Source organism: Peromyscus eremicus, chromosome 4 (assembly GCF_949786415.1).
Source record: "Peromyscus eremicus chromosome 4, PerEre_H2_v1, whole genome shotgun sequence".
In the NCBI taxonomy this organism is placed as follows: Eukaryota; Metazoa; Chordata; class Mammalia; order Rodentia; family Cricetidae; genus Peromyscus; species Peromyscus eremicus.
Window position 1 is genome coordinate 124,604,183 of NC_081419.1, and position 14,516 is coordinate 124,618,698.

Consider the following 14,516-nt stretch of genomic DNA (forward strand, 5'->3'; position numbering starts at 1 on the left):
CAACATGCATTTCAGGAGATGTAGGGGGTGGCAAGCATGAGTGCAGTACCCATCTACATCATGGGAGATGGGACACAATCACAGGAGGTTCAGCAGACCTTTTCCCATGCACCTTCCAATGGCAGAGACGGGCAAAGAGCATAAGGGCATTTCCGAGACCTCTTGCTGCTAGAGTCAGAGGTGATACAGGTTCTCACAACCAGGTGTAGTCAGTCCACTGAGCCTTGAACTTGGAATTGAGCTGCGTGGGCACGAGGTGACAGAGTGAAAGGCATTCACTTTCTTATGCAGATCTGGGCACCTGCTGTTTTATAGTTCCTATTTCTCAGACCATGGTGACGAGCTGTCTGGCCCCTAGGTTAAGTGAGTATTTACTGCACTGAACTTCCAGACTGGCCCCTCCTATTCGGTTGTCCCTCTGAACCATTACACTGTGACTTTCCCAGCACTTGCTTTATGTAGCTCATAACCACTGACATCGTTTAGTGGTTACCCATGGTCCTTTACTGTGAGTAGGAGATGGGCCTTCCACTTCCACAAGCACTGCCTTAGTGAGGTGCTCAGACTTCCAGTGTGTTCTAGGATCCTTCCAGTGGCTAGGGCCTTGCTGGTCCTCACTGCTTATACCCCCATTCTTGGTCATGCTTGCCTTTTGACCTGTTCTCAGGAGACGACTCTGGGTCAAGCCCAGGTGAAGTGATTCAGTGTCGCATCCCAAGGGCAAAACAAGGCCTAGGCCTGGTGGCTAGGATGCTGACCATGAGCATCTGTTCTAGAGGTGAACAGTGGTCAGTGAGCAACAATTATTACTGACAGGTAAAGCTGGGAATATGCCTGGGGGACTGTCACTGGTGGTAGGACCTGTCTTTCCTGGAACTGCACCAAAGTGTACAAGATCAGGTGATAAGAGAATATGAAGTGATCCATGGATTTGTTTCCGTCCGGTGAAGACAGCCATGGATCAATGACAAAGTATCAGCAATGGCAGGGTAAGTCATGAGGAAGCTGGTTTCTACAGGAAGACTGTACAGACTTGTTACCTGTTTTCCAGGCATGTGTCAACAGGTACTAACTCTAGCCCAGGAATGTAGCCCCATTTAATTCTTAATACATTCCTGGGGTCAAGGTCTTAGGAGACTCATGCCTTAGACTGCAGGTTGGCTGAAGCTCATGACTGAGGAGATAAATGCAATGCAAAACAGCCAGCTCTAAGAATAGAAAAGACAGCAAGCCAAGAAGAGAAGGTGGGATGTGGGCCGGTGCATCCTAGAAATAGTATGAGTGGTCTATTTAGCACCCGAAGACAATGATTTAGAAGTAGACCTTGATTCTATTTGTAAGCCACTGGATGAGCTATGAAATTTCAAACCCAGTGAAAATGATGCTCTGAATCTTATTAGATGTCCAAAGGTTTCAGGAATTTCCCCCAGAGAAAAGGCTACCAGGTATCACATCCAGTCCAGAACATCCCCAAAGTCAAACCCAACTCCACGACTGGTCATGGCCACTCCACAGTGGCCATTATCAAAGCCACAAGTCCTCCTCCTCAAAGGCAAGCTGCTCTGGTCTCTGCCCTGAATGGTCTTGCTCAAAATTTTCCATTAAAAAATATAAAATAGAGGACAACAATACAAACAAGATATGACTTGACACCACTAGTCTGGCCTCAAGCGTTTAGTGAGGATGTGGAAAAAATGGAGCACCACTGGTAGTATGAAGAGTGTGGCTGTTTTGGAAAACACTGGCAGTTCCTCAGAAAGTTAAAAGTGCTATCAAGGGGCCCTGCAAATCCATCCTAGACATATTCAGTGACTTGAAAACATCTGCCCACACAAAAAAACTTGAACATGAATGTTAACAGCATTCAACATAACAAGCAAAAGGGAGAAACAATCCAAGTATCCATCAGCTGATAAATGAGCAAAATGTGAAGCCGCCATACCGTGCTTATCCAGCCACAGGATAAAGTGCTGTTGCTGCATTCACAGGGACAGTGAAAACAAGGTGTGGAAGATGCTGGACACAAAGGCCATACACTGAGCGATTTCATTTATGAGAACTGTCCAGAAAGGCAGATCTGTAGACAACTGACGGGGATGCCTGGGCTGGGGGAGGGAAATGAGAGTGATTGCCAATGGGGATAGTTTTGTCTGTTTTGAGGAATTAGATCTGGGGGTGGATGCACACATAGCACTGTGAATACCCTACAACCCACTGAGTTGTGTACTTTAAAAGAGTGTAATTCCTGGGTATGTAAATCCTCTTAATAAAGTTGTTAATAAAAAAAGATTACAAAGTGGTCTTTGTTTATTGTGAAGGCTCCGATTTGGGAGTTCTATAGGACATATGCCTCAAATATTCTGTTTCTGTTGGCTACTCACAGCTGGAAGGAGAGAAACAACAGAGACCCAAACAAGCACCAACAGCTTGACCACAAGTTCCTGGAGGCCCCATTCAAGGCTACCCACATCCACGATACTGTGTTTCTCAAGGGCATTATGTAAGGAGAATCACATGTAAAAACAACAAAAACGACCCTTTCTACAAAACCACTATAACTTTTGTTTGCAGAAAATAGAACTAATGTACATGACTATCTTTTTTACTTTTGTTATTAAAAGTCCAATTGGAGAATGTTTCCATTTTTACCTTTCCTCAAATCAGGGCCCTGAGTTATCCACCTTCCCCAACCTATCTCAAGAACTGCCACCAGCTGTTCCTTTAAATGCTTCCTTATATAAAAAGGGATGCTTTAATGAGCAACATGCCCCAAGCTCTTTTGCAGGTATGATCCAATTCCAAAACAAACATTTTATCTGCCAGCCCCAAGGATAAAGGTGATGTACAATGAATGCTTGTCTTAACTTTGCCTCGTCTGTGGCCCCCACAGACCACAGGATGTTCTAGAGCTTCAAGGTGGTCAGTGCCTGACCTGTGTGACCCTCTACAACAGCTAGGGAGCCTGCTCATGCTAGCTTGGCCCCAAGGCCCAGCCTCCACCTGAGACTGGCCCTGGTCCCGTCAGTTCAGTTTACCTATCCATTCTTGGGCTGGGCACACACAGGACACCCTCTTAGAATGTACTCCAGAAAAGCTACAGTCACTTGTTGCTGCTTATAGGTAAAAGTGGTAAGTCCTAATCTGGGGGAAGGAATGCCAAGGAGCTGAGATGTGAAAGCAGCCACATGGTTGATATGCTGGTTGTGGAATGAAGTACTTACTGCCTCGATTTGGTGTCTCCTGGCCTGGTCCTCTATTGCACTCTATTCCATCACTATAGCACAGGGCTGAGCACTGCCAATGCCTGTCAGCTGGGGCTTCCAGGGATCCAGATAGTCTACAGACCGGGGGTGGACCCAGGCTTCCAGACACTGGGGCTCTCCTCCCTCCTGAAGTTTAATACCACACCTGGCTGGACTCATGGCCACAAGAGGACAAGCTGCACAGCTGTAGACTTTCCTTCTTTCCACTTCTCCAGTCCTTAGGGTTATTCCCATTCACACACAGAGGCATTACAAAGCGTCAGTGAAGGAGCCTGATTTTACAGGCAGCCATTTAGCCTCTAAGAGAAAGGACTTCTTTAGGGTCACTATGGGGAGGAATGAGATTAGCCTACAGATCTGTTCTGTTTATTCCTCTACTTACTGGCCATGGCAGCCCAGGGAGACAGCCAAGGGCTGCACAGACAGGAGCAACTTAAGAGGATGCCCTTGGAAGGAGACGGCCGTTTTTCTAGAGTGCCTGCCTTGGTGAAACCATCCTTGTGGTTCATGGGGTTCCAGTCATACTTCTACGCACAAAGCCTGAGTGGGGCTCATCTTAATGATGTCAGGAGCAAGAGTAACTTATCAAAGGGGGGTGCTTGAGAAGAATGGGCCCTTCTAGGAGTCATTTAGTCCTATGAAGGCTCAAACTCTTATGAGTTTGTGCATTAACATAAAAAGGACAGTGGAAGACCGGCAACATGAATTCTGTATTGACATTTGGTTCTTATAATAACATCCAAAATGCGTTCTGTTCTTATAGCGCTGTGACTGGGACTGCATTGGGTGTAGGGTTTATGTTGCCGGAGTCTCCCTTGGAAGTGGGGAGGAGCTGGTGATGATAGAGACACACTGATTTCTCCTTGGGACCTATATGCAGCTGGATGGAGTACTGCAGCAGGCGCCTTGGCTCTGACAAGGGCTGGGGATGCAACCCCAGTGGGCCTGAAAACACATGGGCAGAACCCTCTGCCCTGAGTCCACAAGAACACAGACACTGATGGGGCTAGTGGTGGCAGCTCCAGGAGAGTGGAAGGGAGGCTGAGATGTTACATTCTTGAGGCCTTCACAGGTACATGTCATCGTAGCCCGGTGGGGGGAGATGGTCTGGATTAGGTCTGCAATGGAAAGAGGGTCTAGTGAGTTGGAGGGATAGGGGGCTGAGTGCACAGGAAACATGCCCTGTATAGAGGAGGCCCACAGAGTGTCATGGAGTTGAATCATGAACTCTATGGCCTGGGTCTAAATCTTACTTTGGCTCAAATACCCATTCTCCAGGCCTTGCCCTTCTCATCTGTAAAAGGACTATGGGCCCAAGCATCTCTTCCTCTGAGTCCTCCCTGGGAGGTCACCAAGTGTGCTGGCTAGTTTTATGTCAACTTGATATAAGCTATAGTCATCTGAGAGGCAATTCCTCCACAAGATCAGAATGTAGGCAAGCCTGTACAGCATTTTCTTTATTAGTGATTGATGGGAGAGATTAGCTCATTGTGAGCGGGACCATCCCTGGAATAGTGGTCTTGGTTACTATAAGAAAGCAGGCTGAGCAAGTCACTAAAAAGCACCTTTCCATGGCCTCTGCATCAGCTCCTGCCTCCAGGTTCCTGCTCTCTTTGAGTTCCTGTCCTGACTCCCTTCGATGATGAACACTGATGTGGAATAAACCCTTTACACCCTAAGTTGCTTTTGTTCAGTTTCATCACAGCAATGATAACTCTAAGACACCGAGGGAAGGAGGTGAAGAGAGAACTCCTGGAATGCTCTAGGGAGGCAGCAGTGGTAACTGTGCCTGGAGTCAGATACCTGGGCTGCAATGCTGAACTAAGCCAAGCTGAGCTGCCATCACATCCCACCTTTCAGCATACCTGAATGAATACCTACCCAGATGGGCTGGTCCCAATGGGTCCAAAGGGGTCAAAGCGAGCTCCTGGGGGCACAGCACCAGGGGGAAGCCGGTTTGGGAGGCCCGAGGATGGGTCAATAAGTGCTCTTGGGAAGCCAGATCTCAGGGGATCCACAATCATGCCACCTCTCTGACACCTGAGACAGGAAGAAAGCTGGGTAAGCAGCTGCAACAGGGACTTACTGCCCTTGAAGAAGGGAGACAAGCATAGAGTGAACTGAAATTGACCAGGATGGCTACTGTAGATGGTCCAAGCAGACCCGAGATCAAGCAAGAAGTAAACAAGAACACAAGGTGCATACAAAGTGTGTACTGCGGATGCTGAAAGGGCCTGTAGCAGTATAGGAAGTTCTGCAGGATTTCCCGAGCCCACAGAGTTGAGATCTCTGCCATGTCTTACAACCGATGGGGTCAACTGGTCAAGAACTGGAGCTAGAATTGGCCAGGATCAATACAGAACTGTCAGACTCTGCAGAGTATTACTCTAAATCTAGGAGTAATAACATCATGACCACCCATGATGTGGTTTTGCTATTTCCTTGAGGGCCTCAGTACAGTTGCTGATAGCCTGTGGGTTGCCCAAGCCTTGCTCCTGACATTCTCTGTCCCTCACTGAGTTCTATGGACCTGACTTCATGAACTCCAACTGGGATGAATAGGCTAATGTTCCTCACATGCTGAGGTCACTGTTTGAGCAGCTCTGCAGAGTTGAATGAGTCCTACTATCTAAAAATGAGATGAAAGTGGGGTCACTCTTCAGCAGGAGTTAAAGAGAGCAGAGCACAGCTGAGGCTGCAGAATGAATCTGCTGGATGCAGAACGAGAATCAGAGGATACAGTGGGGCTTAGAGACTCCCTCTGTGGGGTGAGGTAGCCAGCAACAGCCCGGAGCTGCTGCTCTACAGCCTGCGGCCCACTGTGTGCTCTTCTCTCTGCATCTGATAAACCCTCGTGACTCTTAGCCAGGAACGGGCTGCGAGCCTCCTATGTAGAGAGAGGAAAGCAGTCCTCCCAGTTCTCTCTCTGCTGCTCTAGGTATGGCAGAGCACCGAGAGTAGCAGTGATTCCTCAGCCATTCAGCAACTACCTCCTTCACTCCAAAGGGAGGCTGATGAAAACTCTAAAATTAGATGAGTTGGGCTGCAAGCCACTGAGCAAGTCAAACTGCTGCCACCTCCCCAGAAATACTCACCCAAAGGGGTCTAGGTCTTCTCCCCCGACAGCAAATGGGCTCAGGGGATCACGCCTGAAACAAACAAGGACAATTACCACAATTCCCAGAGCAGCCAAACACCTAGGCTCCCAGGGGCCTAAAGCTGATGCCAGTGGGTGCACAAGGAACACCAGACAAGGCAGAAACTTTCATACAATCACAACATAAGGAATACTTTAAAGTGGTCCTTAGCAGAGATTAACACTGATTCTACTAACCTGGAAATTATGGGGAAAAGAGCTGAACAAAAGTTAGAACTGGATGGGAGGGCTGGGTAAGATGGTTCAGTGGTTAAGAGCACTGGCTGCTTTTTCAGAGGACCTGGGTTCAATTTCCAGCACCACATGATGGCTCACAACCATCTGTAACTCCAGTTTCAGGAGATGTGATGCCTTTGTCTGGTCTCCACAGGCACAAGGCATACACATGGCATACAAACACGCAGCCCAAACACCCATCATACATAAAAGAATCAAAAGTTGAAACTGAGGCAGCAGAGATGGATGGCTCAGCTGTGGTATTGTGTTCCCCCAAATATTGTGCATGCTAATCAACTTATCTGGGGTCAGAGACAGAGCAGCCACAATATTAAACATAAAGGATAGGCAGTGGTAGCACACGCCTTTAATCCTAGCATTCCAGAGGCAGAAATCCATGTGTTCAAGGATATAGCCAAGCATGGTGGCTCATCACGCCTTTAATCCCAGAAAGCAAGCCTTTAATCCCAGGGAGTGGTGGTAGAAAGCAGAAAGGTATGTAAGGCGTGAGTACCAGAAACTAGAAGCATTTGGCTGGTTAAGCATTTGGCTGGTTAAGCTTCAGGCTTTTGAGCAGCAATTCAGCTGAGATTCATTCTGGATGAGGACTCAGAGGCTTCCAGTCTGAGGAAACAAGACCAGCTGAGGATTTGGCGAGGTGAGGTAGCTGTGGCTTGTTCTGTCTCTCTGACCTTCCAGCATTTCACCCCAATACCTGACTCAGGTTTGATTTTATTAATAAGACTCTCTAAGATTCCTGCTACACTCAGCAGCTAGGAGAACACACTGGTCTTATAGAAGACCTATGTTTGGCTCCCAGTACCCTCATCACAACCACTGTAACTCCAGTTCCAGTGGATGTGACACCCTCTTCTGGCTCTACGGCCACCTGCATGCATGAACTACACATAAATTTACACAGGCACAGACACATAAAAAAATTAATCTTTAAAAAGTTAAAATAATGAAGGGCTGAGTCTGAATAAAGACAAACTATTAAATAACCCCAGATACATTCTATTTTGTTCAGACTTTGTTAAAGTTCTTATATTTTTACATAGGATTCAAGAACTTTCGATACATTCAATATTACTTCAAAACCAAAACCCGACAGCTAAAATGTAAAAGCTTCTCAGGTGAGGTGAGACAGAGGCATGAGAGCCTGAGTGTGGTTTGGCGCTCCCTGACCTGCTCATCACGGCCCTTGCATACTTATAGCACCACTGTCTACTGTGAATCTTTGAACTGCAGCTTGCTGGATGGCCACTGACCATAAACCTCTGTAATCGCTAATATTTTCTCCTTTCCCTTCAAAGGATCAAGTTCTTCCTTCTCTGAGAAAGCTCTGGAGCAAAACTGAGAATGAGTAAAGAGCATAAATAAAGATTCCTAAGAAACCAGCATTTCCATTTTCCTTTTGGACCAATGTGGGAAGAAGAAAATAAACAGAATGGAAGAGGGGAGCTGCAAGGTCCACCCCAGTAACTTATGTACTCAGACTTTCATGGCTGTCCTGTAGGTATTTTACAGCCTTGCTACAAGGCAAACACATTCCAAGAACTCATTCTACATGACTTGGGAATCCATTTAAAATACACAACACAGGGACCATCATGCTGTTCACTGCTTCTATGGCTGAGGCTCAGTCCTAATGTACTCCAGACATAAAAAAAAAAAGAAAGAAAGAAAGAAAAGAAAAAGAAAAAGAAAAAGAAACACTCTGTGCATGGTCCTGAACTCTTGGGCACAGAAATGCAGATGACTCCCTTCTAAACAGTTAAGGTGGCCTGGCAAGTTGGGGAGACCTCAGGACTGTCAGGGTTGTGTGTTCTGGATTTGGAGTAGGAGATTTTATACCAGGCTGGCAGGGACCTGTCACACGTCTCTGTATCCCCAAATTTTAAGACACTAAGTTTGACAGTAACACCCAATAAGGCACAATGATGGTAACCACACTTGAGGAGAATAAGGGACCTGCTGCTAGGAGAGGCTTGGACCACTTACCAAGAACCTGCTCTGTCAGGTGTTTGCTAAACTTAGTTCTTTAGTTTTTTAAAAGATTCATTTTAAATTTTAATTTTAAATAGGTAATACATCCCTTATTTTCAAAATTGATGAGTCAAAAAATATACTCAGGTTTATATCTTGGGCTAGATATGTTGGAATTCAGATTTTTTTCATTCTATTTTGGAAAGGCTCAATGGATACACCAAGAGGTGTATTTAACACATTCAAGAGGATCCTATAACTAGTATCCTATTATTTCTGCAAAAAATAAATATTGACCCTTAAGTAGGATAAGTGAAGACACAAAAGCTTTCATGCTTCTTCAGGTTAGGCATCAAGCTTTGCAGGCTGTTGAGATAGCTTGGTAGGATAAGGCATCACTGCTGAGCCTGGTGGCCTGAGTTTGATCCCCTGGTCCTACACAGTAGAAGGAAAGAACTAACTCTGCAAGATGTTCTCTGAGTACACACACACACCCCACACTAAATATAATAAAAAAAATTTAAAGATACATTTGGTTTCCAGAGTTCTTACTATTTCAGAACTGTAGATAAAAATATTAATGTGTAATGGTTTTAAAAATCTCATATTCTTGTTGCCCACCAGACAACTGACAGCATCTTGGATGCATTTTTTTTTCCTCTTCGGTATGAAGGATTCCTCCAAATAGGATCTGTAAAGCCGGGCCAGAAGTCATGAGTTCCTTCAGCTTGTTTTTACTGTGCAAAGTTTTTCTTCCTCCTTAAATTGTGATAGTTTTGCTGGATATAGTAGTCTGAGTTGGCAGGTTTTGTTTTTCAGAGCCTAAAATACATTATTCCAAGCCCTCCTCGCTTTTTAAAGTTTCTGTCGAGACATCTGATGTTATTCTGATGGGTCTGCCTTTCTGTGACTCAGTGTTTCTCTCTTGCCACTTCCAATATACTTTGTTCTGTTTAGTGTTTCAACTATAACATGGCATACGGGAGGTTCTTTCCTGATCTTATGTTCTAAGTGCCTGGCATGAAAAACACACATGGGCATTTTTTTCCCCTCTCTAGATCTGGGAAAATTTCTATGATTTTATTATTATTTAAAGTGTCTTTTATGCTTTTATTAGAATTTCTTCTCTTTCTTCTATACCCATGATTCAAAGATTTGTTTTTTTCCCATAGTTTCTCATTGTATGAATGTTCTAATTTCTCTACCCTAGTGGTTCTCAATCTGTGGGTCATGACTCCTCTGAGTTAGGTGGGGGATGTTGAATGATCCTTTTACAAGGGCTGCCCAAGACCACTGGAAAACAGATATGTTACAATTCATAACAGTAGCAAAATTAGTTATGAAGTAACAACAAAAATGATTTTATGGTGGAGGGGGTCACCACACATAAGGAACTGTAGTAAACGGTTGTAGCAATAGGAAGGCTGAGAACCACTGCTCTACCCTATACTCAAACCCTGACATTCTGTTCTCTCATTGATTCGTTCTATCTGTGGGACTTTTTACACAGCCTTTTGTTTGACTTACTGATTGACAATTCTTTCTCCAGACTAAAAATACTGATTTAATTTTCTGGTCTCCATGATTTCTGATGAGAAACACTCACTGACATTCTTATTTCTGCATAAGCAATGCATTTTCTTTAGTTGCTTACAGATGTTTTTCTTTGTATTTAAATTTTAGCAGTTTATATGTCCAAGCACTGACTTTTTTGGGTTCACATTGTTTAGATTTGCCAAGCTTTCTAGATCTTTTGCCAAATCAAGCAATCTTCTAGCCGCCATTAATCCAGTATACCTTCTTACTGCAGTCTTTCTCCTCTCCCAAGATTCCCACAGCCATATTGCTAGGTCTTCTATAATTGTTCCATAAGTTCCTAAAACTTTATTTTTAAATCTTTTCTTTGGGGTGGAGAGACGGTTCAGTGATTAAGGGCCCTTGCTGCTCTTGCAGAGGACTTGGGTTCAGTATCCAGTACCCACGTGAGTATCCAGTATTCAGCTAACTGTCTGCTGTGAGACCCCAGTTCCAGGGGATCTAATGACCACTTCTAGCTTCTGTGGGCACTGCATCCATGTGGTGCACACCCACACACGCAGCCAAAACGCTCACACATATAAAAAAAACCTTTTTCCTCTGCAGTTGGGTTAGGGCTCTAAATTCTGGCTCCAACACTGGTGCTGAGGTGGGCATGGTGGTGCACTCCTATAATCCCAACTCAGGGAACAGAGGCAGAAGAATCCTGAGGTTCTGAGGCCAGCCTTGGTTGTATAGGGAGACACTACCTCAAAAACAAACCCAACAAACCATGTCCATTATGTTCCTAAAGCCTTTGCAATACCACTAAGCTCTGTACTACATGTGTGGTGTCCAGCAGCCTGTCTAGCTGGATGGTAGGCTCTCCTGTAGTTCTGCTCTTGAAATGCTGGAACTACTCTTTAAACTTGAGTGTATCTGTGTAGTCTGCAAGTGAGGCCAGAAGCCCATCTACTGCTCATGGGAGCCTTTCTGAGTTCTTGTCTCTCTGTGGTCTTTTTTGACACATTCTATTTCCATGTGGGGAGATCCCCTATTTTTGTCCTTTGCTAGAAAACTGGGTTTTAGTTACAGTGCTCTGTAACTGTGCCAATGTCCATATCAAGTGGCATTAAGGCAAAAGGAGGAAAAACCACACTGGTGTGTCTCATGATCTTTGGTGGTAGGTGGTAGCATTCTGAGATAGTCACCATGTAGCCCAGGCTGGAGCTGAATTTGGAATCCTCTCTCAGCTTCCGGAGTGCTGGGATTCCAGGCCACACCTGGCTCAGCCTTATACTCTAGAGACATTGAGTCTTCCCACTAGAAAGGAGGTCTTCTTTCTCAATTGTAGGTGTCTACAGACGGAAGTCTAGGGTACAAAGGGATGGAGAAAAGCTAGAAGTACAGGGCTGACCTGGAGCACCCTGTCCGGGCCAGTCAACTTCCTTGATTTCAGACTGTACAACATCAGGCAGACAGTGGTGAATTAATTCACTGCCTGAAAATTTGGTGGTACTTTAGATTCTGCCATTCTCCAATCTACTCCCCAGTCTGAGCGAGCTTTAACTAACTTCCACACGTTTTCTTCTACGAGAAGATGCTGACTGCCCCCCTCTGCCTGCCCACTATACGATGGAAGCATCGGGAGCACGTGACTTGTTCTGGTCAGCAGAGAGAAAGAAGCTGCACTCAGGAGCCTCCATGGCACTGGAGTTAGAGGGTGAGATTGGGTCTTTTAACATAATAAAATTTAGGTAAGACTTTGAACTTAAGTTGATGCACAAATGGTGCAAGGCTCTTGGACCTTGAGGGAAGGAAGTGCATTTTTTATTTAGGAAGCCAGAGATAGACTGCAGTAGGTACAATCTGGGCCCTATCAGAACTCTACACCCTCTCCCCCAGAACCTGTGACTTCAGTGAACAAAGTACTCCTGTGGCTGCTTTGACACACAGCACAGCTGCTCTCAAAAGGGGAGATGATCTGAGTGAGCTATAACCTAACCACAGTGGCTGGTGGCAGAGAAGGTAGGCAAAGGGGGAGACCGGAAGCACAAGGACCTGATACACGGCAGCTGCTCTAATGGTGGAGAGCAGAGGAAGAAATGCAGAGGTGAGGTAAGGAGGAGAAGCAGGGCCCTCCGCTTCAAACCACTGGAGGCACACTGTTTCTTAGGGTCTCCAGAAAGGACTAAATCCCTGCTGAGACTTTGGCTTTGAGCTTCTCATACCCGGAGCAGAGTCTGGCTGAGTGTATCCATATTTCTGATCTATAGAACAGTGACATAAATAGGTATCATTTTTAAACAACTTGTTATGCAGCAATATAAAACTTGTCTATATGTACTGCAAATGGCTTACCCGGTGTGTTTGCCTGACTGGGCTTATAAGTGTCATGGGGGACAATATTTTTTCCTAAGGAATTAAACAAACAAAATGAACTACCACCCAAAACCTGAGACCAACTCCAGCATTGGCAAGGACAGGGGAATGATACTGGGATATAGTGGGAAGATGAATCAATACAACTATTTGGGTGTATCAAAATCCTTAAAAACAGACTGAGTCTTTGAGATAGCAATTCTTCTGTAATGTATGATAAGAATATTTAGAGGTGGGCTCTAAGGTACACAAAATGTGTCTCCCGAGTCTACATTAGCTATGGTTGCTGTTTTAGTTACTGTTCTATTGCTGTGATGAAACACCATGACCAAGGCGACCTATAAAAGAAAGCATTTTATTTGCCTTATGGTTTTGGAGGGTTAGAGTCCATGGTGGTGGAGCAATGGAACAGCTGAGTGCCCCACACCTTGATCCATAACCACAACAGAAGGAGAAAGGGCACTGGGAATGGCACGAGTCTTTTGAAACCTCAAAGCCTGCCCCCAGTAACACACCTCCTCCAACAGGGCCACACCTCCTAATCCTTCCTGAATAGTCTCACCAACTGGGAGCCTTTCCATACAAACCACCAGAGTAGCCCAGAAAAGAAACCATTAAACCAGAAACAAACTTGTACCATCCTTGGCATCATCCTTGGTTTCTATTCCCAGTCAGGTACACTTCCAAAGGTGTTATCTCAACTCTCTGCTTTACCAGCAACTCTCACCTCCCTCCCAGATCTCCTGCTGAGAGCCTTCGTTGGCCTTTGGCATGACATGGGGCTGTGGTCCACTTGAACTCTCAGAAGCTTGTGCTCACCAACATTCCTTCACAGAGAAGATGGGAGGCTCAAAAGCAGTGGTTCTCAACCTTCCTAATGCTGTGACCCTTGAACACAGTTCCTCACATTGTGGTGACCCCAACCAGAACATTATTTCATTGCTAGAAGTAGCAATGTACTTTTGCTACTGTTGTCAACTGTAATATAAATTTATCTGATATGCAAGATATCTGATATGTGACAGGTTGTTTGACTCCCCCCAAAAGGGTCATGACCCATGTGTTGAGAACCACTGCTCAAGAGGCATCACACAGGAAGAAAGCATGAACACTGGGCTCCTCCCTTCCCCGAGGCCATATAAGTTAATAGTTACTGAGCTAGGAGACAGGCAGATGTTTTCTTCAGTGTAGTGGCTGTCCACTGCCCAGGCTTGCTCCTATAAGGAACCAAGCAAGATTTGGGTGGAATTGTTTCTTTAGACTGTCATCGGTGTTCCACCTGGGTTGAATAGATATTTGCTCTCATCTCCTCAGGAAAAGTTCATGCAACACTAGTCTTATTCTACTCTCGTCCTTCTATATTATAGAGTCGATAATGCTCTACAGAGGAGCCAGGGAGCTCTTTTGAACATGTGGACAATATGAAGTCCCTCCTCCTGAATTTAACCTAGTGGCTTCCTGCTGCCTCTAACCTTGGCCCTAGGGCTCAACATCCAGTGATCTGTGCTAAACTATGGTATCCTCTTCATCTTTTGACCCCACCTCTGTACTGTACTGCAGCCATGTGGACTTTGTTCTTGGAACAATCCAAGTCATGATCATCACTTCCAAAACAACTGCTGATACGCGTGTCAGAAAGAGGAAATGCAAAAGGGCTGAATCATGACCCGAAGCACAGGAGCTGTGCTACTCTGGGTAATCTTTTGTGCCTCACTTTTCTATATAGGAAACAACAGTGCCTACCTCCTCTTATTTGGCAGTTTAGGAGATTATGTCTGATATAATCTTTACATTTAGTATGATTACTCAGGACACAGTAAAGGCTCAATAAATATTAACCATATTAGTAGCATCAAAGCTGTCAGATTCTCACTGAGATTCCTTGAGGGGTGAAACAAAACCAATAAATAGTAAAGGGCTTATCACCAGACTACTTTAAAAACCTTTAGATGGCTCCCATGATCTCAAGGTCAAATCCGGCTCTGAGGCACATA

The 14,516-nt window shown here is 45.2% G+C and overlaps 1 protein-coding gene across 3 annotated transcripts in view; it reads right to left on the reverse strand.

The window, feature by feature from the left end:
• Positions 1-3,954: 3,954 nt before the first annotated feature.
• The window catches only part of Psmf1 (proteasome inhibitor subunit 1), a 32,070-nt gene continuing 21,508 nt past the window's right edge, over positions 3,955-14,516 (reverse strand). For all 3 annotated transcript variants that reach the window (XM_059261605.1, XM_059261604.1, XM_059261606.1), the window contains 3 exons: positions 6,359-6,412; positions 5,145-5,303; positions 3,955-4,381 (listed from right to left, as the gene is read on the reverse strand). In XM_059261605.1, coding sequence (XP_059117588.1) covers positions 4,330-4,381; positions 5,145-5,303; positions 6,359-6,412 — 265 coding nt within the window. In that variant the 3' untranslated portion in view covers positions 3,955-4,329. The remainder of the gene's footprint in view (positions 4,382-5,144; positions 5,304-6,358; positions 6,413-14,516) is intronic.